Below are 26,718 nucleotides of genomic sequence, written 5' to 3'. Positions count from 1 at the left end.
GTGGACGTGGAGAGTACTCTAGTAGTGCTGCTCTTACATACTAATTTTCTGCTTTTACTGTAGTTGTCATCTCATCAAGTGCTCACAAAGGTTAGTGGTATGTATCATCACTTGTCTTGACATACTTGTCACACATTTCGCAATCCCCGACTTGTCACAAGCAGGGATCGGAACCAGAACTGAACCCGAACCGAAAACTGGAAAAAAACGTTCTTTTCTGTTGAACCCGAACAATTTTCTTTTGCTTGTCTTGAACCGAACCGGAACTGAACCGAGGAAAATCGATACGGTTGCAGGTTCGGGAGTTGGTTCACATGTGAAATAGCACTACAGACTTTTTCGTTTATTTACTTTTTGTACGATGGTAAAAGTTTGTGACTGTAGCGCCAGTTTTTTGATGGAGCAAAACAGGGCCCTGACCAGGTTCTGCAAAAAGGCTTCGAGCACTTGGCTTTTCGTTTTGAGCAGACGACCACGAGAGTACAATACAGTAAAATATCGGGTAAATAATAGATGTGTTTATTACTTGTGTTTACACCTGCTTTCATGAAAGGTTTTTTGCACTTGAAACGGTTATCTCACACCTTTCTCTTACAACCATGTACGGTGAGGGTAAGCTCGCTTTCATGAGGCAATATTACTGCCAATAAAACGGTTAAACGTGAGCCAAAGAAAGTATAGGATCCAATCCCTGTAAATGTCCCGACCGCTAGACGCATTTTTTTCTTGGGGGTGTCTCCCTGAGCCGAACCTGAACCAAACCTATATACCTAAACCGGTTCAAGCTGATACTTTCGGTTCAGCGGAGCTAAACCAAACCGAACCAATATACCTGAACTGGCAAAAAATACCGGTTCCGATCCCTGGTCACAAGTGAAGAAGTTCCAAACGAACGACGCCATGGCATATCTGTGGAATCTGGAAAGCCTAAAACCGCCGAGCACTGTAGAATGTGTTGGCGACAGTGTTGCAGTGGCACACAACCTGTCTGAAAATGACTTTTCTTGTGCTTGTTCACTATCGTCATTTGTCCACTACTAATGTCAACTAGTGCTATCAGGTATAATATGCTCATGTGGTTTATCTTACTGCAAGACTGTAGCCTCTCTGCAAGTTTCACTTCACCGTACCTTTACGTTTTCATTTCTGTACTAACTCATCTTGAAAATATCAACTGAAACATCACTCAGCTCCAAAGAATGCCAAAGAGCTGGATTCCTGAAAAATGTCCCTGTGTTTCTAAAAAGCGGCATCTAAACATTTGCCTCGACACAACAGACACGGTCATTCGAGAGTGACTGAAAGCATTATGCACGCGAAAAAAGAGCACGCATCCAATACACTCGAGTGGTGTTTGCTGCCATAGACTCCAACTCAACGCGGTTAAAAAATTAGGCAACGTCAACACTGATATCCCCTAATCATCTATCCTCTAATATTGGCATCCTTGTTTAACTGTCTCCCCATCCTCGCCCTTCAGACCGCCAAAATGAAACCAAATCAAGAGGGACAAAAACCTCTTTCACATCTTCTTCGCGTGCCACGGCTTTAACGATATTTCTAACAGGTCGTATCGATATCCTTATGCATGTAATATGAGATAACATCGCATACATAAAATATCGTTCCATCCCTACCTTATACTGCTTGGCTGGGGCTAAGTCGCTGCGACAGCTTCCTCTCACTCGTTCACTACGGGTTTAGTATTCTCTTTACGCGTGCGATCTCCGTGGACTGCGCCGCCTGTTTTGCCTACGCCGTGTTTTGGCCCAAACTTGGCACAGGATGGCGCACCGCCCAATTATTGCCGCTGTATGGAGCAAGTGGCGCAGCACTTCCATCACTGATGGTGATTGACCAAATAGTAGCACCTCAACTAAATGTACGCACTTGGCACCACAGAAGTGTGTGGTTGTACTTTTTCCTTCTATCTTTTACATTTGGTGCCACAGACGCACGAAGCTTGTTCCTTTTACCTTGGAGCACATCTTAGGGTGATTTCATTTCAGTTCAAGCAAGGCAGTCTCCTTGGGTTCTTGGATTTTCGTTAGTTTTTTATGTGAAAGCACCACCCCTGTGATGATAAACTTGCGTAAACGTGCGAAACTCGAGCACTTCGAGTTGAAGAAAAGACAAAAGCACGGCGCCAATCCGCCACGTGATTCAGACGTGCCCAGAGGCCCCCCAACCCCGATATATGTTTATGTAAGCCAATACCATGTACATCCTCGAAAGAGGAGAAGCAGTCGGACAATAAAGATGCTTCCGACCAGACGTGCGTTTTCGATCTAGACAATCGTGAGTGAAATTGTCTACACTTGAGATAGCGATGGTTGTCGAGAAAAAATAAATGAACAAAATATTTGCTGCGCGAGCTTCAGCGATTAGCCAAGAAGGATTGCACTTGCACTTTGAGAGTGCCTCGATTGCTCTACGTAGAAGTAACAGATGCAAGACTTTTAGTGCATTCTACACATGTAGAACTGAAACATTATCACTAAAGTGACAAGGTAATCCACGCCACAATATCCATAAAAAATGGCAACATTTGCCAACAGCGCAATTTCTCTCAAACTTCCCAGCCTTGTTTCAGGAAAGATATACATCGGAGTTGGAGTTTTACATCGAACGAAAGCCTATTAAGACCGCCTTCAAATTATACATTTTGCGATGCTGTAGATAATTTTGTAGAGGAGATATATTAGTTAGAATCATGCACGAGAAAATGTGCCTGACAAATGTGCACGAGAAAATGTAAATCGGATCCTGAAAACCACCACACCCAATTTTAACGAGAAAACTTGTATTTGTTCTGTATTATAGTACTACTTTTCTAATGATATAAATTTCATATGCTTAAAGTACAGATAACCAATTTTGTCATGAGACAAAAGGGGTATCTCTCTTTCACCAGGAGCACTAGTTTGGTTTTATGTACTTATACATTGACTGTCACGCAGCACAAATATCACACAACTCTAGCTGGCTGTGACATGTTCCTCTGTACCAGCATCAATCTAATTGCCTTTGTCAGACATTATATTTCATGATGTTGATCCCTTCAAATTCACTAGAAATTATTGGCTTTTTCTAAACTGAAGGACAATCATGAGTGTATAATTGCCCCTCTGATATATGATGACCTTACCTGTTTCTTGATAGCTGGAGCAATGTTGAGTCGTCTGTCCCTCAATGTTAGGTTGCTTGCCTTCAAAGAATGCAAACCCATAAGAAGATAAATTTTGTACACAACAACAACACAAAAAAATAAATAAACTACCTGACTCAAATGATCCACTGTCGCAATGCAAAAGGAATATTGAAAAAAGTGTCACACAGTTTTGAGTGACCCTTTACATAGTAAGACCAAATTTGCACTTACAGAGGCCTGAGCTCGTTGCGCATCTTCTTCTGTATCAAAGGTAACAAAACCGTACCTGAAAAATATTTCCACGTCATGGTAGCTTTGTGCAGTAAAATGTTATACCTGCAGCTCTATTTGTAAACAAAAACTCAATCTTTAGAGTAATTTTTTACAGAATACTCAATAAAATTTTGCAAAGATTAACTCCGTTGTGCCACCAGTATTTACCTTTCTGGACAACTGTGATGCTCCAAATTACTGCGAGCAATGGGGACAGAGAACACTCTGATCATCATTAGTTTCATCACAAAAATAAAGCTGTTGTTTGCCCAGCACATCCAAGATGGAAGGTGGGCATGCACTCATTTTATATTGCTTCATATAATAGAGAAAAAGAGTCAATCCACCATTTATGACATCCTGCACCATGGTGCGTGTCAATGTACCGTCCTTTCTTCGCAGATTTGCGCTCAAACTACGAGCCGTCAAAAAAGAGGCGGACCCAAGGGCTCATTTCCACGGATTTTCCGCAAATTTATTTCGGCAATTGCCATTGCGTTACGAGTGGGATAATGTGCTATACTGAGTAAAATGACAACGGGGAACCCATTTCCGCAAAGAAAACGTTAGGTTGCTTTGCGAAATTTCGAAGTTCAATTCAAGAAATTAACTTTCTGTCAATGAAATGAAATAAAAATGTTACCAATATGTGGCAAAAGTTATTGGCAGAAAAAAATCCCTTGCCCGCATGTCTCTCTGGGGCCTACGTTTTTTACTATGAATTTCTATCATGGTTGGTGGACCACCCTGTATATTGGAACGAAAATAATCTGAAAGGTAGACTGGACCACCCTGCCTGATTCGGCATGAAATCACCCAGTACTGTATCGCATCCTCGATATGCGTCCATTTCAAAGCTTGCCTCCGAAGTAACAGTTGCTTGGCTGCCCGCACCCAAAATGATGGACATATAGACTTTCTTAATTTGACATTTGACAATGGGACATGAGATGCTCTATGTTTATCTGGATGAGTCAAAAGAGTTGTTGAGAAACCAAGGGGGAAATACAGGAGGTTTTGGAAGAGCACTGTGTGGTTGGTTTTTTAAAGGTCAGCTCCGGGGAAAATTCACTGTCACAGATCACAACAAAAGCGACCCAGCACAAGAATTAGTGCCTACTGAATGTAGCTCCGAAATAGTTTGGACAAATACCCTGTATTTACGAAGAAATGGATTTCCTGGTTTGCCGTCTGATCACCCGCTAAAGCTTTGGCTCTTTTTGGCTTGTTCACAATCGCCAGGCTGAAAGCGAAATGACTCAAATCGCCCATACATACAAGCACCGTTCTCGTCAGTACACCCTCTAAGGTGTCACTTGTGAGAGATGCGGTGTGAGAGAATCGTGAGAATGCCGTGCTCCTCTCCGTACGAGCAGGTATGCTGACAACAAAGATGCTTTGTACTTAGTTACCAGTTGATTTTGTGTGCGATTGATTGGTACAAAACCAGTGGTTGAGTTCTCTCAACTTATCAAGGCAGCAGTTGTGCGTGCACGAAGCATTTTGCATCAGAATGTTACGAGGTCGTTCACCTGACAGCTGATTAGAAATCGAAAAGTCGCTGAAAATGATGACTCAGATGACTTGACGCCTCCATTCACGAGAAACTTGATGACAATTCGCTGTTCCATGTGCATGCTCACCTCGTTGTCGGCCATCTTGTCCAGCACGTGTCTTCTGTTTTGCACAAACTTTGGAGGCCTGTCGCGTGTGAAAATGACGAAAAAGAAGTAGCACGAGCCATTTGCACACTCAGGAGACAGAAAGTCCCGGTTTGACCCCTCGTACATAATGCTTCAGCGACTGAGATATTCGGGACATCCACGTCCCTCTTGGGAAGGGGTAGCGTACAGTGCCTTGGGTGATTTGGGGGCACGCAGGAGGTGATGCCAAGTCCTGAATGGTATGCGGGTAAACTATCCCTATCAGACAGGATACAAGTCCAGCGCCGAAATGTGACTTGAAAGTAACGCGTTACTTTTAAAAGTCCTGAAGATGGTGCTTCGGTACTGCGGCATCAAAGTATCAACTACAAACAACTCTGGTACAGCTTGTTTACCTTTTTCGCTGCTCGCACGTGGTGCAATGGGCTTCTCCACGAATAGGAGCACGCCACATCACCGTCACTCCACTCCCTCATCTTGTGTGCAGAAAGTGATTTACAAAGCGGTTCTACAGCATACAGGTGCATGCATCCCCATCACAACTGAGCCTTCCCGTGTACAGCTGTTCATGGGATAGTGCAGTTTCTGCTTGGCATATGGGTAGAGTGAAAGTGCCTGAGTGCTTGTATTGTGTATCTTGAGGAAAATACAAGGTGCTTCTTTATGTGTGTGTACTTGTATCTGAAATGCAGTTATTTGCTCAGTACCTTTTCTTGAATGGAAGAACAACATGACAGATGGTGTCGGACCATTGTAAGTAACTGGGATAAGGTGGGTGGCCGCTCTGGGAGCAGTGGGTGTTCAACGGCATGTGCCCTTTAGTCGAGGCTCTGTTAGTAAAAAAATTTCTCAATTTATAAGATTGAATCAATATTACAAGAATAAAGGAGCATTTGTGTACATTGGTACTCTGATGCACAAGGTTCCACGGCCACGGAAAGACAAACTTAATTCATTCAAACATATATTGGAAGAATTTCACACAGATGAAAGTAGGAAAGGTAGACTTGCGGAAAGATACTCCTGATCCCCTCTCTCTGTGATACATTTAGTGGGCATGTTGCTGTTGCTGACTTCCGAAATTGAACGTGGAAGCTTCCGGATTTCACCTCCTTTTAAAGACATTGCTAACCAACAAACCCTTGAAATCGCCGATATACTCACTAATTCAAGTTATTTGACGCGTTTTTTAGCTTGACGGCTACGGCATAGAAACCGAAACCTAAGCAGAGGCTGGTTTCAAACAACCATATCGGAACAATGAAAAACATAAGATATGACCCGTGATTATATGTTTTAATCATTTTTTGGCACGTCTCACGTGTCTTTGTTTGGTACACACTTTGAAAATCGGCAAACATGAGCCAAAAAAAATTGCTCAGATCTCTTCCGCCAAAACTAGCGGGCTCTGTTAGTTCTGGTCGGGCAACTCAGGGACGCCTAATGGCGGCTTACTTCGTTTGACGATAGTTCTGGATGAGTTCCAGTGACCTGTACCAAACAATGTTCACTTTTTTCCCTCAAATACGGAGGAAATAACCACAGCTCACATATACTGTGGTATTGCTAACCACAGATGGGTTTCCTTGGTCATGGACTACACAGTATATGTGGACCTGACACTAATGCAATTGTCATATTGGCTGCGCGAGGGACCACGGCTGTAGGATGGCAGAAGACGACTTTGAGAAACAGCTATGTATAAAAGTCAAGCAAAGCGTTCGACAAAGCATAGAGTAGCATTAACGTGAATGCTATTTGCATCAATTTCCCCCTCTCTCACTAAAGGGGATACCTGACCACTAAAAATGTCAATGCAGACAACAGCAGTAAGCTACCTAAGCCACGCATTTTCTCATAAACGCGGTTTCATGTGACACATAAAACGGAAGCGTTGAACCGATTTTTGGCATGGCTGGAACGAAATTCAAGCAACGTGAACCCGTATTCTTTGCGGTTTCGACACCCTGGTTGCAACGCCTCTCATTGATTAGTGGGGTATGACCTCATTTTCGCTATTGACCACAGAACACCTCAACTGCACCAAGGATTTGTCCATCTTGCAGTGTCCTTTATTATGCAGATCAGTCAGTCAGTTCTATGATCTCTGTTTACTGCAATAAAATTACGTGTTACGTGTAAAACTACAGTATCTGCGGAATGTGTGGAAATGTGCATTAATACTAAAAGTAACCTGGCTGTTGAAACCAATATCAGATCCAGATGTAATAATGACGTAGCCAGATGATGTATGCAAGCAACTCATCATAATTATCTTTTTTTAGTGATTGATTAATGTGTTGTGGCATGACTGCATTGGTCTTGTGAACCAGCGGAAGATGCAAAGATGCAATGTAGGACGCCTTTATTTTTCCCTTCCTTCTTTGTCCTGCTCTTGAGCTCTCAAAAGCCATTATGTCCTCAATGTATACCCCAGTCACACGGGATGATTTAGTGTCATTTTCATGTAGTGCACTCCAACCAGCAAATGTCACTTTCACTACGTGCGTGCTACACGGCTTGAGTCACTTTTGAAGTGATGGCAATTCCGATAGATAAGAATAAACGGCGCCAAAATTTCTAGGCGTGCGCCATAGTACCTTCCTCAGAATGTTTTCTTTGATTTAGAAACACTTGCTGTTAATTTTCTTCCAACATTAAACAAATTGGCCTCAAACATGTGCCACAACAAAAAATTGCCGTCTCTGGATCGCTGATACGGCAAAGTTGTTACTGGCTGTTAACGAGAGTAATGACATGTCTTTTTGGCACCATCTCACACTGTTGAAAATACCTCGCATTTTCTCAATACCACAAAGCCTGCCATCGAGGCTACACACTTTGTCCGCCGTAGACAACTGAGTGAGTTTGCACTAAATCGTTAGTGCACTTTCTGCCGAGTGTCACTAAAAGATGTCGTGTGACAGCATAGGAATGACATTAAGTGCAAGTGTCACTCGCTGAAAGTGACACTAAATTAGTCAGTCTGACTGCAGTATAAGTATCTTGTTTGTTCTTGTATCAACTGCTTGCTCTCTCGACAATGTACAATTTCAGCAAATACGTTCACCATGAATCTACTGCTACGTAAATACCTACAGTGTGTATACAATACAGTGTCGATTATAATGCCCTTAAAGAAGAATTAATTACTGTTCCTGGAAAATCTAACGCCAGGCATTCAAGAGAGACATAGTGTGTGACTTGGCAAGCAGCAAGTGATGCAGCAGTTACGATACGAGAGTCAAGTCTCGCAATTAAGCGAGCAATTGACTTACTTTATGAAAAATAAGTATAATTCCAACAAAAATATCTTTCACGGGTAGGCGTAGCACAGCTTGTTTGGCAATACATGCTGTTCATGGCGCTCTTCGGCAGTTAGCCGCGACAGCACAATTGGATGAATCCTAAGCGTACAAGAGGTAACAATATGTTCTGGCATTGGCAAACCATCCCACAAATAAAAAAAAAACACTGCAATCAAGAAGCCGGTCGAGCAGATGCCACCATCGCTTGGCTACATTCCCGTATGATACCACTGATACCACTTACGTCAGCGGTATAGACCGCCCAACCAATTCTGTCATAAAAATAGCTGCCCCCATGTGTGTTTCGGGATGGTTAATTTACGATTATTTAAAATATGGGGTCATTTTCTGGAAATGAAGGGTGGTTTCACACACAGTTGGGCTGACCTTTAAGACATGAGATTTAGTTAGTGATATTAAACCTAATGTTTAAATCATATAAAGGCTTAAAATATGCGAGAGTACCACTCACCCTTTTGACACACCAGCCCGGTCCAAGATAATCTTGGCATTTGTTACGACACCAAAACGCGAGAAAAGCTCATGTAGTTCTGCCTCAGTTGTCTGCAAACACAAGAGTCCTCTGTTAGGTCATTGTGGAAGGTAGATGGGAGAACTCGACTCACACTGGCAGAGATTCCCCCAACAAATATCCTCTTGGGAACCACAGTGCCATATCGGGGAGCATTCAGTGTGCCACCTTCTGTGCTGTTGCTCGCTGACTGAAAAGCAGATTCACTTGGGCTAAACTTGCTGTTAACAAATCGCTTCCATAGTCACAATTAAAGGTTGCTCTTTTACAGTTCCAGATGGCATAGAATTTATTCAACTCAACACAATGTCACAGAACTTGATCACACTGGTTCTTTGAACAGTAGGTCATAACAGCAGCACACATTTCTACTGAGATTGATTTACTTATACTGTGACTCAAGGAAAAAGTAAACAGCAACTTTGGTACGCCACTAACTATTGTTTCCGACCAAGGTTCAGGATATGTCAGTCAAACTATGAAGAAATTTTTCACTACGACCGGCATTGAACACAAGACATCATGTCCTTACTTTCACCAAGCGAACGGTAGTGCTTTGACAACCCCTCCAAATGGGATGAGCACATTTCAGACATAACGTTTTTCACTAACACAGCGAAACAAGGCTCAACACGATTCTCGCCCCACTTTCTCCTCTTTGGTTTTGAACCTCGAGTTGAAAACGAGATTCAAATCGGCATTACAACTACTTCACTGACCTCGTGCTGTGGTCGCAACGGGAAAACAACATCATTGCAAGACAGGACATTTCACTTGTAGCCACTTTTGGTTCTTTCGTGGTTGATAAATTGTCATTACAGAGTTCCATCTTGTTGTCACATCAGCTCAAGTGGCAAAAGTCTGCCATCACACAAATGTCCATAAAGGTGGTAGTGTCACCACTTTTAAAAGTATCTAATCAATTCTGACTTTTTTTTCTTTTTTAACTGTCCAGGTCTTGCTGATTGACAGGATTTAACTGCCTCAACAAAATAGCATAGAGTCTTCCCAACCGTAAGCCTTCCTGACAGCCTTTTCTACTCATGTACCATTTGTTCAAACATACAATAAATTCGTGAGTCATAAATCTCCCACACTGCAGTGCCGAGCAGTTTAAAACGCATCAACAACGTTAGTTTTGAACTCCAAGTCCGGTCTTGTCGAAAGTGAGCTGGTGCGACATCCCAAATCTTGATGTATACACCAACGTATGTACACTGCCAATCTGTCGCGGTTTGTGATCTCCACTAAAGTGTTCCCCTTCAAATCGCGAACGAGTTGAAGGCGCCATCAAAGCAAACGCCGGCAAATTTAAAAACGTAGCAGGCTAGCAGCAAAGCAATACTGGATTAGAAAAGAAAGAAACACGAAAATATATATCTGTTTTCACCACCGATATGCACAAATCGCCCTCGATACCTGAGACAGAGCACAAATAAATTCAAAACGTGTGTTTTAAATGTTGCTTATTCGTTCAACAAGTTCAGCATAGCATATGCTATGAGTAGAACCACCGTATTCAATCACGGCCCTGACGGTGTCATGTAGCGTCTCACCTTCCTGTATTGACTGCACGCACTAGCTCGAGCTTACTCGTGCCCCGTTAACCAAGATATTTACCTGAACCATCGGATGGCCAGCGGGGAACCGCGTTGCCATTTGTCAAGCGGGAGCCTGTCTTCTGTTGCCTGGAGAAGCATGTCACGTGCTATGATCGCCTCCTCCCTTCAACTGCGCGCGCTCAAACAAATCCGCAGAAAACGCACTTCACTGCACTGAATTACTAATGTTGAAACAAAATCATTTTAAAGCATGTGTTCTTCCATACTGCGTGAAATTTACAATTTCCGTTTGTGTATTCCAGACGCGATAACCTCACGGATTTGCATTTTAGCAGCTCATTTTCCCAGTCGCTGATTTATCTCCTCATCACAGTTTGGTTGAAAACTCAGTAAAACACCAGAAAAGCCGTGTTGCAAAATACGCGTTGTTGAATGACAAAAAAAAAAAAAAAATCCTACCAAAACCACCAAATTTCACTTTCGGGCACACTTTGCTCCTGACGGTTTGAAGACGAAGCAGACTATGACATGGATTGTCTAGTTGAACAGGACCATGTGTATACAGTCAATGGTACAGTGCATCACGACATATCTAGACTACCATAGGCCTAAGTCAGCACTGAACGAATACTGATGAAACGAACGCACGTACACCACAGAATGATTTCGAAAACTGGCTTCCGACATTACATTTAGGTTACCTGCAGTATAAGCAATAAGTTATAATGAATATCTGTACCATCTCGTTTCACGGTTGCAATGAGCAATACGTCACTTCGCCAGCTATACCCCTTCTGAAGCACAGAACACAACCACACAACATAGTTGATGCATACCCCTGATGAGCTCTTGTGGAAAACAGCAATAATAAAGGTCTGAATGGCAGGCCTTGAAGCAGCAATGCGGGCTCAGTGTCCGTAAGCTGGCTTCAAGTTCCCATACCGCGGCTCGTGAGGTGGGCTATTTTTACCTCCCTAACCGAGAATAGGAGCTTTGCTAGGAGCAATGGGCGTTCACAAAATGAAGATGAAATCCCCGGACTCACCATGATGTTCGATGAGAGATTGTTTGTCAAAATCACCAGCCACAACACCCCACACAAAACACGCCGACGGTAAGTTGCGCAGCTACACAGCACACCACCCGCCAAAACGAGAGTTTGGGGTGCCGTTTCAGAGAGCGCGTACTTCGTAGAAAAAACACAAATTTTATGACGAGCCTGTAAGATGCGATTCAGATTACGATATGACACCAGTAAGCAGGAAATGTACTAAATTTAGGTCAAATTAAGGTGAACGCACACGTAAATCACTTTGGAAACGAGGCTCCCTCTACACCCTAGCAGACGACGTTTTGCTTTGCCATGTCGTCTGCGGACTATTTCACCGGTTTTTAGCGTTTTTATTTTTTTTTTTCAGCTGTAGAACCAATCACATCATAGACGAATTATGTTAAACCAGAAGGAACCGCGAAAATGAAACCAAAATATTGAAAGCGAAAAAGGCCCCCAACTGATTAAATTTATTTAGAAAACTCTGTGTTTCAACACTCAAGGTATACCTTGGAACACTTGCCCAAGGTTGATTTTATTGTGCAAAACAAAACTGTTTTAATAAGCAGCTAACATACCCACACAAACTAGTATTATTTACATGTTATTAGCACACTCATCAAGAGCGACATTTCATCAGTGCCTTATTCATTTGTCCTACAGGTACGAGCATATAATGGAATGTTCACATTGCCTATTTTTCTTTTCAATCAAAGAAATCACATTCAGCATTGACCAACCACGTGTTATTACATGATACAGCAGCGCTAGAAACAGACCAAGAAATAGATGGGACAGGCACTGGCCCTCTTCACTACCTAGGTACTAGCAGCTACTGTTTTGTTAAGTGTTTCTAGTACTGGTTCATCATGTCAGACATTCACCAATTCCATTTGTCATGGTCATGCATGTGTTATTACTTTAATGAAAAGTGCTAAAAATGCCCCCTTTACAGACAAACCAAAATGAAACTAAAATAAATAACCAAAGTGGTCCCCAAGGTTCATCACAACTGGCATCATCACTCAAGAGGCCTTTTCACAATGAGTGCTTCTCCTTAGGCCTGTCAAATATCAGTATCTTGTGAGACGACAACACAGACAATGCAAAGAGGAAAAGACAAAAAATATTTTGCACACACACATATGCTAGCTGCAACGAAATAATGCAATTTGAGTTGTGTGTGAAGAAAAAATAAGCTATTCAGTGCAAACTGTTGCCAAAATGCTATTCTTGCACAAGTTTTCATTTATGCTTGATGGCTTGTCCGTTAACAGTCTTTTTGGTTAGAACACCATCTTCGTGCACTGTCACAGTTTCCACACCGTTTTCGATTATCCTGAAAAATGAAAGTTTGTCAGTTAAAGTACTGCATGGCTAACTACAACAAATACACAGGCAAAAAAAGTATAGGTTGTATAAGCTAACAGCCATATTTCTATTTTACATTGTTTTTACCTTTGGCTGGCGTACCGTTGGCCTTGTCCATATTAAGCAGCACGTACCTCAACAATAAGTTACAGCACTGATCCTAAATCAGGTACGAATCAGATACGAATGATCTTGTTGGTAAACAGCTCATTGGTTACAAGTTCTGAGAAGCAGCAGCTTCCCTTATCGTCCACCCGCACGAAACTACAATATTTATAATGAGTGATATTGATGTGTCAAGCCCAAAACCATCTAGTGTCAAAATTCTTTTCGTTCTCTGATTTTGCTATTTCTTTTACAAGGGCTGGTGACAATACAGTTCGTAAATAGGATAATTTCAGTAATGACAGTTCACAAAAGAACCACATATTCATTTTTTCAGTACCCCATTTGAAGAGGAGAAGCTCACTTATTTCTCTAGGTATGTCAAGCACACTGTCCAGCTTGACAGTAAATACACTGCTCCTGTTTCTATAGTATATATCTTTATTTTATGGTATATTAGCATGTGTTACGGTAATTATGGTCATTTTTTTCTCTGTGGCGCTCCACGATGTAGTCTAAGGTCAATGGAGACACCATTTGAGTCTCTCGACCAATCTTGCCCAAAAGCTCCTGCAATAAGGTACTCACTTCTTGGTTTCAATTTTCTTGCCATTTACAAAGCGTGTTGATGTGGATGTCTTGCGAACATTGGGCCTCATGCCGCTGCCAGACGAGGTTGTGCCAAACGATGTGAACCTGCATTAAAGCAGAGCCTGTTAATGATGCAAGTACAATTGTACTGAAAAACAATGGCAGGTAGATGAAGACTGACCCATCACTGAAGCCGCCCAGCAGGTCCGATACGGCTCCCATATTAAAGCCGGGGATTCCAAAAATGTCCTCTCTTCGATTAACTGCCGCTGTACAGAAGGGGAAAAAAAGTAGATTATTGACTCTCCCAAATTGCCAATAGCAGATTGATATATTATATTCTATATCTGCTTTTATTTCTAACACACCAAATAATGTAGGTCTCTTTAAATGGATATAGTTTACCAATCCAAGTGAGCTGCTTGGCAAGCGAGTTGGTTTAGATCCATGACAGAACTACAAGGCCAAAGGGACCTCTAGCAGCACAGTTTTATTTCCAAGCATACAAACATGCTTTCAAAGGGTTTTGTTTTTGCTGTGGTTCTACCACGAATCCATTAGATTGTTAAAAATCCATCCAAGTGGGACTCACTTGCAAGACCCACGATCTACTCAAATTTGCACATTTTATATTTTGGTGCCATTTATAGTTCAATAAGCCAATATTATGGAAGGAAATTTTTTTCTCGTAGACAAACAAATTTCACATTTAAGTACCCGCAATGGCACATCCACGATGCCCACAGCATCACAAAAGATGCAGCCAGTAAGGTCACCATTGTTAACTTCCTCGAAAGTGACTACAGAGACTAGCACGCATTCTAGAATGTCCTAGCCTTGAATGTCAAACAACAAGAACAAAGAGATATGCCACCCTTCTTGAAATAGAACCTTACCCAAGATTTGCCCCTCAAGTGACAACAATGACCCCAACATCTCTAGCTAAAAACATAAAAACAATTTCTACGGTAGTTGAACTTGACGACAGCATTGCTATAGACCAGGGGTTCTCAAACTGGGTTATGATCATCCAGCGTTACAGAATATGACTTTATGCATACGCATAGCACGGCTGTCATTCACATCCAACTGCAGAATTGGTTTGCTTGGTCAACTTCCATTTGTCCTGTGTGGCTGCTCACGCTTTGTAATGGGAAGAATAGCCAGCATATGACAATGCCGACAGTTATTGCAAATTTAATTATTATACAAGTTATGAGTGGCTCAAGTAAAACCGCACCACGTTCCTGGTTTGTAAGGTTAACATCCCGCCCAAGAGCATCGAACAGTGTCAGGTATTGCACCACAATCCGCTGCAATGTTTTTGAAAGCATCAGTCGTGCAAGAACCGCGCGTGGTGAAACCTTCATCCGATGTGTAAACACAGAGATCTTCCTTATCTTCAACCATCAGTAACTTCTTCGGTAACCAACACACTGTTCAAAGCGTAACATCACGTCGTTGCACACTGCTTTTACCCTTTATAACTACATGAATTTAATCTTCACAAAAAGAACCCACAATGTGTTCCTTGCAGTCAGGTTTTAGTAAATAGTTGTATGAACGTGTGTTTTGTTACATGAAGTTGTTGTTTGTTTCAGCATGCTGTCCTCTGTGAGTTCCTTGAGTTGACAAAGTTTGAGAACCCCTGCTGTGGACAGACAAGATATATGCTCAACGAGAGTTACAGCCCATTCGCAGACAGTGGCTTCTAACAAGACCTTAAAGGGACGGTCTCGTACACCCTCTCATAAAGTGTACCATTCCATTGCCCTTTGTTGAAAATGGAATACTGCAAATTTACCCAACAAAGCATGTCACGGTTATAAAAAACAAATAAATTAAATTGATCGCAGAGCATGCCGTGATCTGTGTTGGCAACAATAAGAATGGCTATGTCACCCTGCGGGAAAGTCAATGATAGGATACAGAAATCGTCTGCTCTTGCACGCGCTAGTGCTCCAGTGTGAGCAGATGACTTTCAAAAGTGGCATTTTCTTTCAGTTCTTAGGTGAAAAATATGCACATTCTAAAAAGTGGCCCACATACTGGTTTAGAATAACTATGTTAATCCTCAGAGACAAGTTAAAAGTCACAGGACAACCCCACCCCCAATCACAAATCTGAATTCATCGGCGCAGCGCAGAGTCGCATTACAGCTCAGACGAAAAATATATTACGTGCGCTTCCATTACACTGTCCATTACACACCGATCACATTTCGAAATGTCACTGACGACGTACATGGAGAAGGAGTGCGTGTTCATGTAAAAAACGCATTAAATACTCACGGAAAGAAAACACGTGACCGCGCTTCCACATATCCGATTATGCACCACATTTTCGGAGACCCCACAGTCAATGCACGGGCTCCATTCTCCACTCGCAGAGCGTACTACGTCTGAGCATACCCATTTCGAGAGCAATGGGGATGACTCAGCTCAAGGTCCTTCTGCAGGTTGCAACTGTCATGACAATGGCCAAGTACCCGCAGGCAGACGTCATGCGTGACGTTGCATGAGAGTGAAGTGCAGGTTTCGTCGTCTGCTATTACGGCACGTTTTGACAAGTTCCTCGAATTATTCTGTTATCCTCCTGTTATTCTGAATGAAACTTAGACCGTTGTATGCGTACAGTACTCGCAAACGCCCTAGCTGTATGAGACCGTCCCTTGAAAGGACTTGAGAAAAACCTTCTAGAGGTGATCACAGAAAGCGTGTTACGCAAGCATCTGCAATGTGTTAGTACAATTAATATGCTGCCAGACATTCTTTTCAACACCTCTTCTGCTTGTCATTCCAGTGCAATTCCATTAATTCTAACTCAAAAGGGACCAAAGATTTGTTAAAATGAAGCGGAGTTGCTAAAGGGAGCTGCTCTGAATGAGGGGCATTGGCAGCACATTCTAGCTGACGCGTCATGGCCTTGCCGCATGTTCCCGGTCATGCAATGCTGGATACATAAGGAAATGGGACGTTGGAAACATTCCAAAATATTTATTTACAGGGAAGCATCGACACATTTCAGAGCAGAAAATAATCAGTTATATTTGTTTCTTCAGCTGTCATAACTTAATTGCCAACGCGAATATTGCCAACCCAATTGGAGAAAATATGCGTTTTTGTTGGTTGTGTTATCAACAGGAAGGGTCTTAAATGCCCAGCGTTTCATTCTTTTTGTTCCTCTTTCCCCTGGCACACATTTATAAGCAATGGCCTCGACAGCAATGCATAGTCTGGAGTAGAGAGCGGCCGGGCAATCTTGTTCTAATGTTTCAATTACCAGGTGTTTTCCCCAATTGAGACTTTGATGGGACATTTCGAATTAACGAGATTGCACTGTACGTGTTTGGTTGGGACTGCAAATTTGGGCAACAAGATTTGGTGCATATTGATTGGTTATGACACAGCCTCTGCGATGACATTTTGATTAATCAATTTGCTTTTATTCTGCCATAGAAAATGTCCACACCATTAAATTGTGCCCATCCAACAAACTCTTGTTTCTTTCCAAAACAAGACCATATTGGAGGGGGTAATTGCGGTCAGTTTTGTTAAGTGCAGGTTATTTCTGTATGTTGACAGAGGAAAACATCAGTTACCAGCTCCACCTGGATATCCGTGAAAGAAACGGTTACGCCCTGCCCTGCGGCTGAACACTCCATCACCGTGGAGTCTGTGGTGACTGAAGAAGGGTGCTGAAATCAAAGGTCTAATGCTCAGCTAACCTCACAAAACACTACCAAGAGTAGTGTCACTCCTCTCATATAAAGGACAAATAATTGTTGCTCAGGAAAACATAATATACATACAGTGTTGCCAAGTAGAACCAAAATAAATCATTATCCTCAAGTTTTCTTTCTTTTTCTTACTCTATTCAAAAAGGGAACTCATATCGATGATAAAACAGTCTCCTAAGCTCTTTTCTTTCTTGTTCCACATACAGTGAGACCCGTGTATAACAATATTGATGGTAATCACGAGTTCCATCGTTCATCTTTAAAGGACCTAAATAGCGCGCCAACCCGCAAGAGAAACGCGCAAAAAGAAAAAGATGAAGAAAGAAAAAGAAAACTCCAAGCTGTGTAACATCGCACTGGCTTGGGAAAACAGCGACCAGAACCTGTGGAGGGAACCAGAGTCCACTTCTGGCAACATTACGCGCTACCATTCTGCTGCGTCTACGGATTTATGCAGCAAGTTGTCAAAGTATGGCTGAGGAAAAAGGATGCTTGTTTCTGTAGCAGTTTTGTTCTAGCAGGGATTAAAATGAATTGCTTCCTATGGATATCATTTCACTGGTTTGGCTCTTACACTTGCACAGTGTTGACACAGTGGCTTCCAAGCTACGGTTAGAGGTACAAGACACTCGAATAAAATGGCTCAAGAATCAAACACGGTCTATACAAGATTCTCAAAATGAGGCCTCTGGAAGAGTTCTTGCGTTTTGGAACAAAGTGAGCAAAATTGATACCAATGAACTAATTATAGCTTCTTCAAAGTAAAAACATTGACAAATTTTCATGTTGCTTCTCTCACTAAGAGAACATGACACTGCTCTAGATCCAAAAGCAATCATTTGTTTATTACCTAGTTGCATAATGAACATACTCACAGTGTCCGTGATGGTGATGGCGGGCTTCAGGTTGAACACCGCCATAAAAGAGAGGGTCGGTGAACACTGAAAACTCATCTCCACTAAAGAACTCTCGGAAGACGTCCTGCGGGTCGCGGAAGACAAAGTTGAAGAAGGGCATGTCAAAGCCTTCTTCAAAGGTGGTGTCTGTGTTCTTGCAGGAACCACCAGTGAGACCAGCCTTGCCATAGCAATCGTACAGCTTGCGCTTTGTGTCTGAGCAAATTAAGTCACAATGTACCACAAAATATTCCACCAGTTGCAAACAAGTTATTGGGCTGCCAGTTAAAGTCACCTTCCAAAGTGTGGAAAGCAACTTAAACTGGACTGTTGCAGTTATCAAACTGTAGTAGGATTTCGGTGACTAGACAATAAGACACCACAAGTAGGCAAGCCTTCAACTGCGCAACAAAATTTTTGTACATGTAGCTGAAATAAAAATATGTATTCTTTCTTGACACACATATTTATCATATCTGTGGCTGGCTATTAGAAGAACTCACCGTCTACCAAGACTTCGTACGCTTCTGATATCTCCCGAAACCTGCGACCCGCTTCCTCTTTCTTGTCAGGGTTCTTGTCTGGATGCCATTTCAGAGCCAATTTCCGGTACCTGAATATCCGGTACCTCAAAAGCTTCGTACACACGCACATACTACGCGAGTTACTACTCACGCCTTCTTGATGTCGTTGGTTGAGGAATTCCGTGGGATGTCCAGCACCTTGTAGTAACAGTCTGTCATGCTTGAGGCACTTGTTGCAAGCTACAGTTCCAGCACACAAACCTAATATGAGAATCAAATACACATTTGCTGCTAACTCGTGTAGATTTAGGTTACAAGTATATATCACTCTTTCACTCATATTATCATGGTAACTGCTAATATGATGGCTCAGTAAGACCAATCAGTATATGCTTCGTGCAAGGTGTCCCCCACAGGAAATCCTGGCAGCAGCCATAGCAAAGAGTTGGGTTCTCTAGGGCTATTCACCACCTGGCTTCCGTCACACCGCGCCTGAGCTGCTAAAAGTAATGCCACACAAATACATATGAGAATCCCTGGTTGTGTGGGCAGAAAAATATGGGGGCGTGGTTGCGGATTAAACACATTGCAGCCGTTATCCCCATTTGTTGAAAAAGGGGACATCTGTTTCATGCGTAAATAGATAATAAAATCTGCACGCCATTCAATGCACTAGTCCACTAGCGATATCGTTCGCTGGATGCTAGTATTTTTCTACTGTTGGTCAGACATGAGTAAGTTTGAACTGGAATGTAAAAAAAAAAAAATTAAAAAAAAAAACACCACTTTTACAATTGTCCCCTGCATCTTTTTTGTGTTGATGTTTAGGGGCAATAAAAGCTGTCGCATTGTTTCATTGCCTTTACAACTCCGCTTCTGCTGAAGATACGGTTCATCGACATAGACAGGATGACAGAACTGTAAAACCTGACTGACCAAGAATAGGAAAACACTAGCATCCAACATACAACGCATTCCATCTGTCTTCCATACTGAGACCGTACGACGGCGAGCTCTCTCAGAAGCACCACCACTACCACTGTGTTGTGTTCTCAATTCAGACATCAACTTCCAACTAGGTTGGACCCTGTCGCTTTGCACGACTCAGCTAATGAGATTTCTGCATCCGTTGGCTGTAACACACACATATGCAGTGCACCTGCTTCTGCATATAGTCTTATGCTTTATTGACCGCTGAGGACCAAATGTAGTCGTTCGGAGCTAAAGCGATTGAAAGACTCATTCAAAAGTTGGCTTTCCCACCGCTATGTGGCCGTGCAAAGCGCCACCTTTAGTCTATGCACCGGACATATTGTCTGTAATTTGCTCACACTTAGTGCATAGCTAGGTACATCATACTATGAGCAGAAAGGCCTTAGACGTATGCAAAAGACAACTGCTCCACAGCATCACTGGCTTGTAGTCAGAGGCTGATTTTTCAGAGGGGGTGGCCCTGCCTTGGTCAGCATGCTATTACATTACCAAGGTCAACTGAAACTCTATGTAATGACAGAAATTGAGGGGTAAGAACATCCTGAACCCCCTAAATCTGCCCCTGTTTGTAGTTAGCTTCGGCTGTGGCTAACTGTTTCTGCAATGCACAAGAAACGGAACGAAACCCCATACGCCACCGCTCCTCCCATTGCTGTTCAGGGGCCTCTAATTTTAAAATTTTAAGGACGCACATACATTTCAAGCAAAAATTGACACTTTGGAAAAGAATGATGAAAGAAAACATTTCAACTGCACAAGCGTGCGCCGCTTTAATTATATAGAGTGGGCGAGAGTCGACTCTTGGTGGGCGTCACTCCCGTCCTAAAATTCGAGGATTCAACACTAGAGGTGCTCGAGAGTCGACTCCCAACAACTCTTATACGTCACGACTCCGAGTCGCGGGCATGTAGATTTCGCGAAATTTAGTGGCCGCGAATGTGTGCCCGACTGGCGAAAAATTAGAAGGCAAGAAGAAAAATCGAATGCTGTAAAAGCATTCGATCCACTTGCATGGTTCACATAGGACGCGCGGTTCATACAAACCTTGCGCCACACAGTTTATTTATGCCAAGCAAGCCGTTCCAAAGGCAGTTGCTTCACTAACTGCAGCTGTTTTCTTTCTAAGGCGGTCAAATGCGTGGTCAATACCTGGAACCTCTTGCTAGTACTGTAAAAAGTATCGCAAAAACATCTTATTATGTAATACTGTCCCACTTTATTAACAGTCCAGCCTTAATTCTTTGTAAAGAAGAAAACTGTTTGGCATGAGCGTTCAACCAGCTTCAATCCCTGTATGATATATCGCACCCCTTCTCGCGTCCGTAACAACTCACCTTGCTCAATGGCAGATCGCAAGCAGACCGACTCGCTGTCGTTTCCGAAAGCGATTTACAATCAATAAAAATCTACGCGAAGGTGAGGTGATACTTAGGCTTAAAAATGGAGCGAATAGAATGGACAGCACCCACACAAACTTCCCCCACAGTTTTGGGGGTTCTCCCTCATCTGTATGAGATGGATCCGAACACTTTGCATGTGTCAGCTGTTATAAATGCGAGAGATGACACGAATCGAATCATGTCTATAAGAAAAACAAGTGGTCGCTCACCAGCAAATGATACGACAGACGATTTCCACATCCGACGACCGCCCTGAACATAGCCCTGAACAACTGATTGCCCTTTCCTGCCTTTCCACAGCGGCGCTGGCGGCGCGGCGCTGCGGCAGTCTTTTATTTTTTTATTTTTTACTTCTGCTTCTTCTCTCTCTCTTGCTTTGTCGTCCTCCCTCTTTAGCTCAAGATCGCGGGTTCGATCCCAGCCGAGGGCGGTAGCAATGTGGGGGAGGTAAACATTGCTCCAACCTTACGTGTAACATCACGGTACCATTATCATTACCTCTTTAGCTATTTGTTTACGTCGGCCGCCGCTGCTTCTACGATGGGATGTGTGAACTCAACGGAATAGTCAATAGCGAACGAGTACAAAACGAAAAGTAACCCCGAGGCAGAGGAATCGAAAATTTGTTGTGTCGGTTCCTTTCGTCCCAGGGAAATGTTTGAAGGGATAAAGCACAGGCTGATGGAACACCTTAAAGTGGGGCTCCGCAACAAAATCACAACAAAGGTTGCCGTATATACGTAATCTTTGGGATGTCAGGAACATGTGTACGAAATAGCTCTTTCCAAAACTGCGCAGATATTACCCAAACGAATTATTACGAAGCGAGAGCTTAGGTTTAGGTTTGGCTAATCCCTTTGCCTGCGCCTCTGTGAAGCGAGAGGGCGCTGAAAGCAACAAGCTCTGCTGCAAGAGAGCTGCAAGAGAGAGCGCGCAAAAAAGAAAGAATGCATAGCAGACGGCAATGCTGGGTGACGTCACGGAATCCTCCTCTGGACGCGCTAGAAAAACTCGCCCTGCTCTTCGCATTTCGGTGTCGGTTTGCTATTGTCATAATTTACGAATTAATTACTCGCGCAAAATTAATGCGAATGGGTGGTTCGTGTTCGGTATGATGCTCACCTATTTTTTTATTTTTTTTCGAATACTTGCGAAGTCTCCCTTATGGCTTTCGTCTACCAGCTACCTTGCGTTTCGCTATTTTACCTTGAGACACAGACGGAGACATTGAACATAATTTATATGAATTAGGATGAGGCAAGCTATAGGGACTGTGCGACAAACTGGTGGCGCCGCGATGCGGCCTCCGGAGAAAGTACCTTGCGTGAGAGCCGCCGGGTAGCCAGCTTTGTTTACATGTGAAGTGCGGGCATCTTTTTTTGCCACAGCATCGCTAACTGTGCCAGCGGGTGGTTTTCAAGTTGAGAAGTGGCGCTGCGCATGCTGGGTCTTCATACTTCCGGTCCGAAATTGCGCTCAATTGGAGCAAAGCAAAACTTCTACCGTCTGGCTTAAAAGACAACCAAGATGAGTTTTCCTGGGAATGCCTGCACCCCAAGGAAGTAAGGTACTGTAACAAATACTTCGCACGTACTTTTCTTGCGACAAAGATAATATTTCGTGACACGTCGTGCATGTTTCGGTTTCGTTCGGCGTGCGCTTCAAAATCGCAATCTTTTGCTACGGGAAATGTTCTGTTACAATGCGGTCAGTTTGACGCTTCAAATAACAAAGATAACAGGCAACATTTCAGATATGGCGCAACAAAATGTGCAGGCAGTATTTTACGCTGCAATCTTCGGCACTCTGACGATAGTACGCATGTAATCGTTTTCTTTTAGTCTGGGAAGAAGCTGTGGCTTTAGTAATATTCTATTCACATTATGAGTTGATAATCTTATCACAGCCACGCACAATTCAACGTGATAAGTTCACAGCACGACATTTGGTGACAAGTGCCTACACCCATTAGTTCAATTTTCGCTTACGTTGACAACATTTTTCCAAAGGCGCAGGATCCAAGGGTATGCGATACATTATATGTCCCTTTTCCGCTGAATTAGTGCATTTACGCCCGGAACATTAGCTTATTTTAGGTTGAAAATCGCACTTACTCTATAAGACTCCAGCAGAGCTTCGGACCGGAAGCGTAAATCCACGTGACATTGCAACTTCCCTTACGTCATTTTGACAGGAAGTTGTAAACCACCCTGCGTTCGGTCAGTGGTTCGGCCATTGCATGAGGTGTGCACAACATGAGCGAATATATTGTATTTCTTTTGTTCTAGTTTCAATGAAACTGAATGAGGACCTGCAAAATGATCAATGATTTACAGCTGCCACTTTCGTGACGGTGAAACGCCGCTGGATATCACCTTCAAATGCACCGACCAAACGGCAACCTATTTCGAGATAATGATTGAGGTTTTTCATCGCCAGTGCCCAGAGCCGATATTGCTCCCGGTATGACGAGTCTCACACTGAGAACAGAAGTTCTACGTTGTCCAAAAGGTTTAGTATTTACTAACCGACCATTTCACAGCTGTCGTCCCGCAAGCCTACGGCGGTAGCCGAGGTAAAAACTCATATACTTTCTTCTTTGAGGATCTCTTTAGCGTTATTGTATCTGAAGATACTGGAAAAACTGCAGTACAAGTTCAGGCAATAAGTTGTGACCCCACGTGTTTATTTGTATGGATAAAACGGACGCACGATGTAAATTTCAGTGACGAAGCTATGTGTGTGCAAAGACGACAAAAGGAATACAAGAACAAGACTCAGTCAAAAACATGATATTACAAACGGCTGGAGTCAGAGGAATACACTCTCGACGTATCACTTACAGGTGTTTTGACCGGACAGACGCGAGTGGCTGTTCTCCTTCCATACTGTTAGATGCATTATAAATACGGTGGTTGCTTCTGTGCAGTTTGTCTCCATTCACTTCGTTCGCGCCCCCGAAAAGGTTCCACATTATTTGCACTTCGAAAATTAGCCCTTCTAATTACGGCGGTCGCCACGCCAGCTACAGTTCCACTTGGGAATGCATAGAACGGGCGGCGTGGTATCACGTCGGATACGTCCAAGACCGCCACTGGCGGCGCTGTCGCGACGGAGCAGCGCGCCCCCCTTAGGTCTTGCACGGTCCCTTCCTTGAGCCTGGGCATAGCCTCCTATATACTAAGGAGGCTATGGTCTGGGGCGTATCACTACGACACAAAACGTTGTCTTGCCCATCTTTGCTCGACCACAAACGCCCTTGTTCATGCACTTTTCAATGCTCCGGGATACGAGACTCATATACGTTACACACATCAAATTTCGATACGAAAATCCCGCGCCCAAGTGTTTCTTTCCATTGCTGTATATTTCTTATTTGACTTGCCGTCTTCGACTTTTCTGTGTCTTTGTTGTTTAACTTGCCGTATTAGTGTATTCCTCTTCTCCTGTCTGTCCCGAAACAACAAGTCCGCCTCAGCCTTCGTCATTCCATCCGAAGGCGTCGTGCACGGAAGACGCCTCTCACATCCAACCTTCTCCACAGCTGCGGAACTCTATGCCATCCTTTTCTTTCTACAACACATCGCTGATTTTCCACCCCGGGAATGGACAGACTCCAAATCTGCCCTTCAAGCAATTGAAAATTCCGGCATACGAGGCCCATCCGCACCCCTAGTCACAGACGTGCTAATTGCTTACCACACTATCTACGCCGCAGGCCACAGGCTAGTTCTCCAGTGGGTTCCAGCCCATTGTGGTGTCGTGGGGAACGAGCAGGCCGACAGCGCCGCAGAAGCAGCACTCTCGTATCGGAAACGGACCCGTATTGTTCTGCTGAGAGGAGACCGCCGTTCCATTCTGCGACGCCTAGTGACACCCCTGGCTTCCCGCCAACGGACAACCGACATTCTTCCCCCCTCTATGTTGAACAGAGTTGATCCCACGCTCGCTTTCCGCATGCCACGAAACACCTCTCGTCAAGATGCTGCATTAATCCACCGAATGCGCCTCGATGTGGCCTTTACAGCTCAGTGGCGTTACCGCCTGAGACAAGTTGACTCTCCCACCTGCTGCCACTGTGGTGCCCTTGAGGATCTGGAGCACATTCTTCTTCATTGCCCTCACTACGAACCTTCCCGAACCACACTCTCCGAGTCTCTTCGTCAGCTGGACTCTCGCCCTTTCTCCCTATCGAAATTGCTTGGTCCCTGGCCCAATCCAGCCCAGCAACGCTCTGCGCTCAAAGCTCTTCTGAAATTTCTGGACACCATCGGACAACGATCGTTATTGTGAAGGGGCTCGTTATTTTATTCCCCCCATTCCATCCAGCAATGGGGTAGAGTATCGCCTGTGGCGATGAAACTCCCCACTCTCCATGGTCGAAAATAAAGTTGTTGTTGTTCTCCTGTCTGTGTGCTATATCGACGGGTGTTCAAGTCAAACCGGGACTTTTTGTCTCCTGAGTGTACAAAGGGCTCGTGCTACTACTTTTTCGTCATTTTCACACGCGACAGGCCTCCGCGTTCACCACGTGGTAGTCCAAAGTTTGTGCAAAACAGAAGACACGCGTTGGACAAGATGGCCGACAACGAGGTGAGCGCGCATATCGAGCAGCGAATTGTCATGGAGTTCCTCGTGAATAAAGGCGTAAAGTCATCTGAAATTCACAGAAGGCTTCAGGCTCAGTATGGCCACGATACATTTAGCCGCAAAAGTGGTGCAAACGGTTTCGAAACGGCCGTATACATCAGTGCAGGACGATCCCGGCGGCTCAGAGCCCCAGTGTCAGAGTTGCCGAGAACATCCAACTTGTGGAGCGCCTAATCCTCAAGGACTGACGGATAACATGTCTCGAACTGGCTCGAAAGACGGACTTTTCTGTGGGAACGTTCAACACTATCATTAATGAGCACCTCCAGTTTCGGAAAGTTAGTGCCCGTTGGGTCCCGAGGCAGCTCTCCATGTTTGACAGGCAGAGAAGACTGGAAATCTCCCAAGAGCTAAGGTACCGTTTCGACACTGAAGGAATGTTGATTCATTCATGTTGAACGTTGTTCATGTTGATTTTCTGCCCACTGGTACCACCATCAATATCCCAGATAACCAGAAACGTCTTATGAACGTCCATAAGACGAGTAGTCCTGGATATTGTGCACGTCTAATAGATATCCATTTTACAGCGTTGTACGTAGCGGCGCTACCGTATCCGTTACTTTTTCCGGTAGCGGAGTAGAGATCGCGCTACTTTTTAAACTGGTAACGAAAGAAGTATTTCCGTTACAAATTTGCGGTAGCGCTACAGCTACCGCTACTTTCCGAGCTCAGGTTCGCGACAAATCGACTTGGACCTAACATCAAGCCTCCACTCTGCCTAGGCCTTACCATTCTACGAAGACAGGACAAAAAGCACGAAAGGAGGGCACAGAGGTTGTTATATCTTACAAAGAGGTTGTGTTCTCTATTTGGGATTAACCTTCTAGGAGATTTCGTGTACATGGTTTGAGTTGTCCGCAAACTGAGGTCGTAATGCTTTGACTTTTTCCAAATATCCTGCATTG

The 26,718-nt window shown here is 43.6% G+C and overlaps 2 protein-coding genes across 10 annotated transcripts in view; both read right to left on the bottom strand.

The window, feature by feature from the left end:
* The window catches only part of LOC135367469 (protein boule-like), a 48,257-nt gene extending 36,548 nt beyond the window's left edge, over positions 1 to 11,709 (bottom strand). The window contains exons 1-5 of one of the 7 annotated variants that reach the window (XM_064600766.1): positions 11,536 to 11,709; positions 9,023 to 9,118; positions 8,869 to 8,960; positions 3,383 to 3,437; positions 3,149 to 3,208 (exon numbers count right to left, since the gene is read on the bottom strand). In XM_064600766.1, the coding sequence (XP_064456836.1) occupies positions 3,149 to 3,208; positions 3,383 to 3,437; positions 8,869 to 8,960; positions 9,023 to 9,118; positions 11,536 to 11,538 (306 nt within the window). In that variant the 5' untranslated portion in view covers positions 11,539 to 11,709. Of the gene's footprint in view, positions 1 to 3,148; positions 3,209 to 3,382; positions 3,438 to 8,868; positions 8,961 to 9,022; positions 9,119 to 10,548; positions 10,809 to 11,229; positions 11,319 to 11,535 lie in introns of those variants that run through there. The other 6 variants (XM_064600767.1, XM_064600770.1, XM_064600769.1 and 3 more) reach the window with 6 other exon arrangements.
* Positions 11,710 to 12,039: 330 nt separating this feature from the next.
* LOC135367470 (dnaJ homolog subfamily B member 6-like) lies at positions 12,040 to 23,293 on the bottom strand. 3 transcript variants are annotated; one of them, XM_064600772.1, is made up of 8 exons: positions 23,275 to 23,293; positions 18,919 to 19,028; positions 18,747 to 18,856; positions 18,223 to 18,459; positions 17,210 to 17,305; positions 13,790 to 13,877; positions 13,606 to 13,713; positions 12,040 to 12,880 (listed from the first exon to the last, which is right to left on the bottom strand). In XM_064600772.1, the coding sequence occupies exons 2-8, from the start codon at positions 18,984 to 18,986 to the stop codon at positions 12,787 to 12,789; spliced, it is 801 nt and encodes a 266-aa protein (XP_064456842.1). In that variant the 5' UTR covers positions 18,987 to 19,028; positions 23,275 to 23,293; the 3' UTR covers positions 12,040 to 12,786. The 3 variants fall into 3 exon arrangements, with proteins under 3 accessions (XP_064456842.1, XP_064456841.1, XP_064456843.1); XM_064600771.1 differs by lacking the exon at positions 23,275 to 23,293 and adding an exon at positions 21,370 to 21,490; XM_064600773.1 differs by lacking the exons at positions 17,210 to 17,305; positions 23,275 to 23,293 and adding an exon at positions 21,370 to 21,490.
* Positions 23,294 to 26,718: the final 3,425 nt, after the last annotated feature.

Source organism: Ornithodoros turicata, chromosome 8 (assembly GCF_037126465.1).
Source record: "Ornithodoros turicata isolate Travis chromosome 8, ASM3712646v1, whole genome shotgun sequence".
Taxonomy (NCBI): Eukaryota; Metazoa; Arthropoda; class Arachnida; order Ixodida; family Argasidae; genus Ornithodoros; species Ornithodoros turicata.
Note: the sequence above shows the minus strand (reverse complement) of the source record. Positions and strands in the feature narration are given on the sequence as shown.

Excerpts from the sequence above, each read along its gene's own strand:
- LOC135367470 (XM_064600772.1), bottom strand. The coding sequence starts at position 18,986 with ATGACAGACTGTTACTACAAGGTGCTGGACATCCCACGGAATTCCTCA. Across the intron at positions 13,714-13,789 it reads CTGGGCGGCTTCAGTGATGG|GTTCACATCGTTTGGCACAA; the intron begins GTCAGTCTTCAT and ends GCTTTAATGCAG. Across the intron at positions 12,881-13,605 it reads AAGAAAATTGAAACCAAGAA|GATAATCGAAAACGGTGTGG; the intron begins GTGAGTACCTTA and ends TTCATTTTTCAG.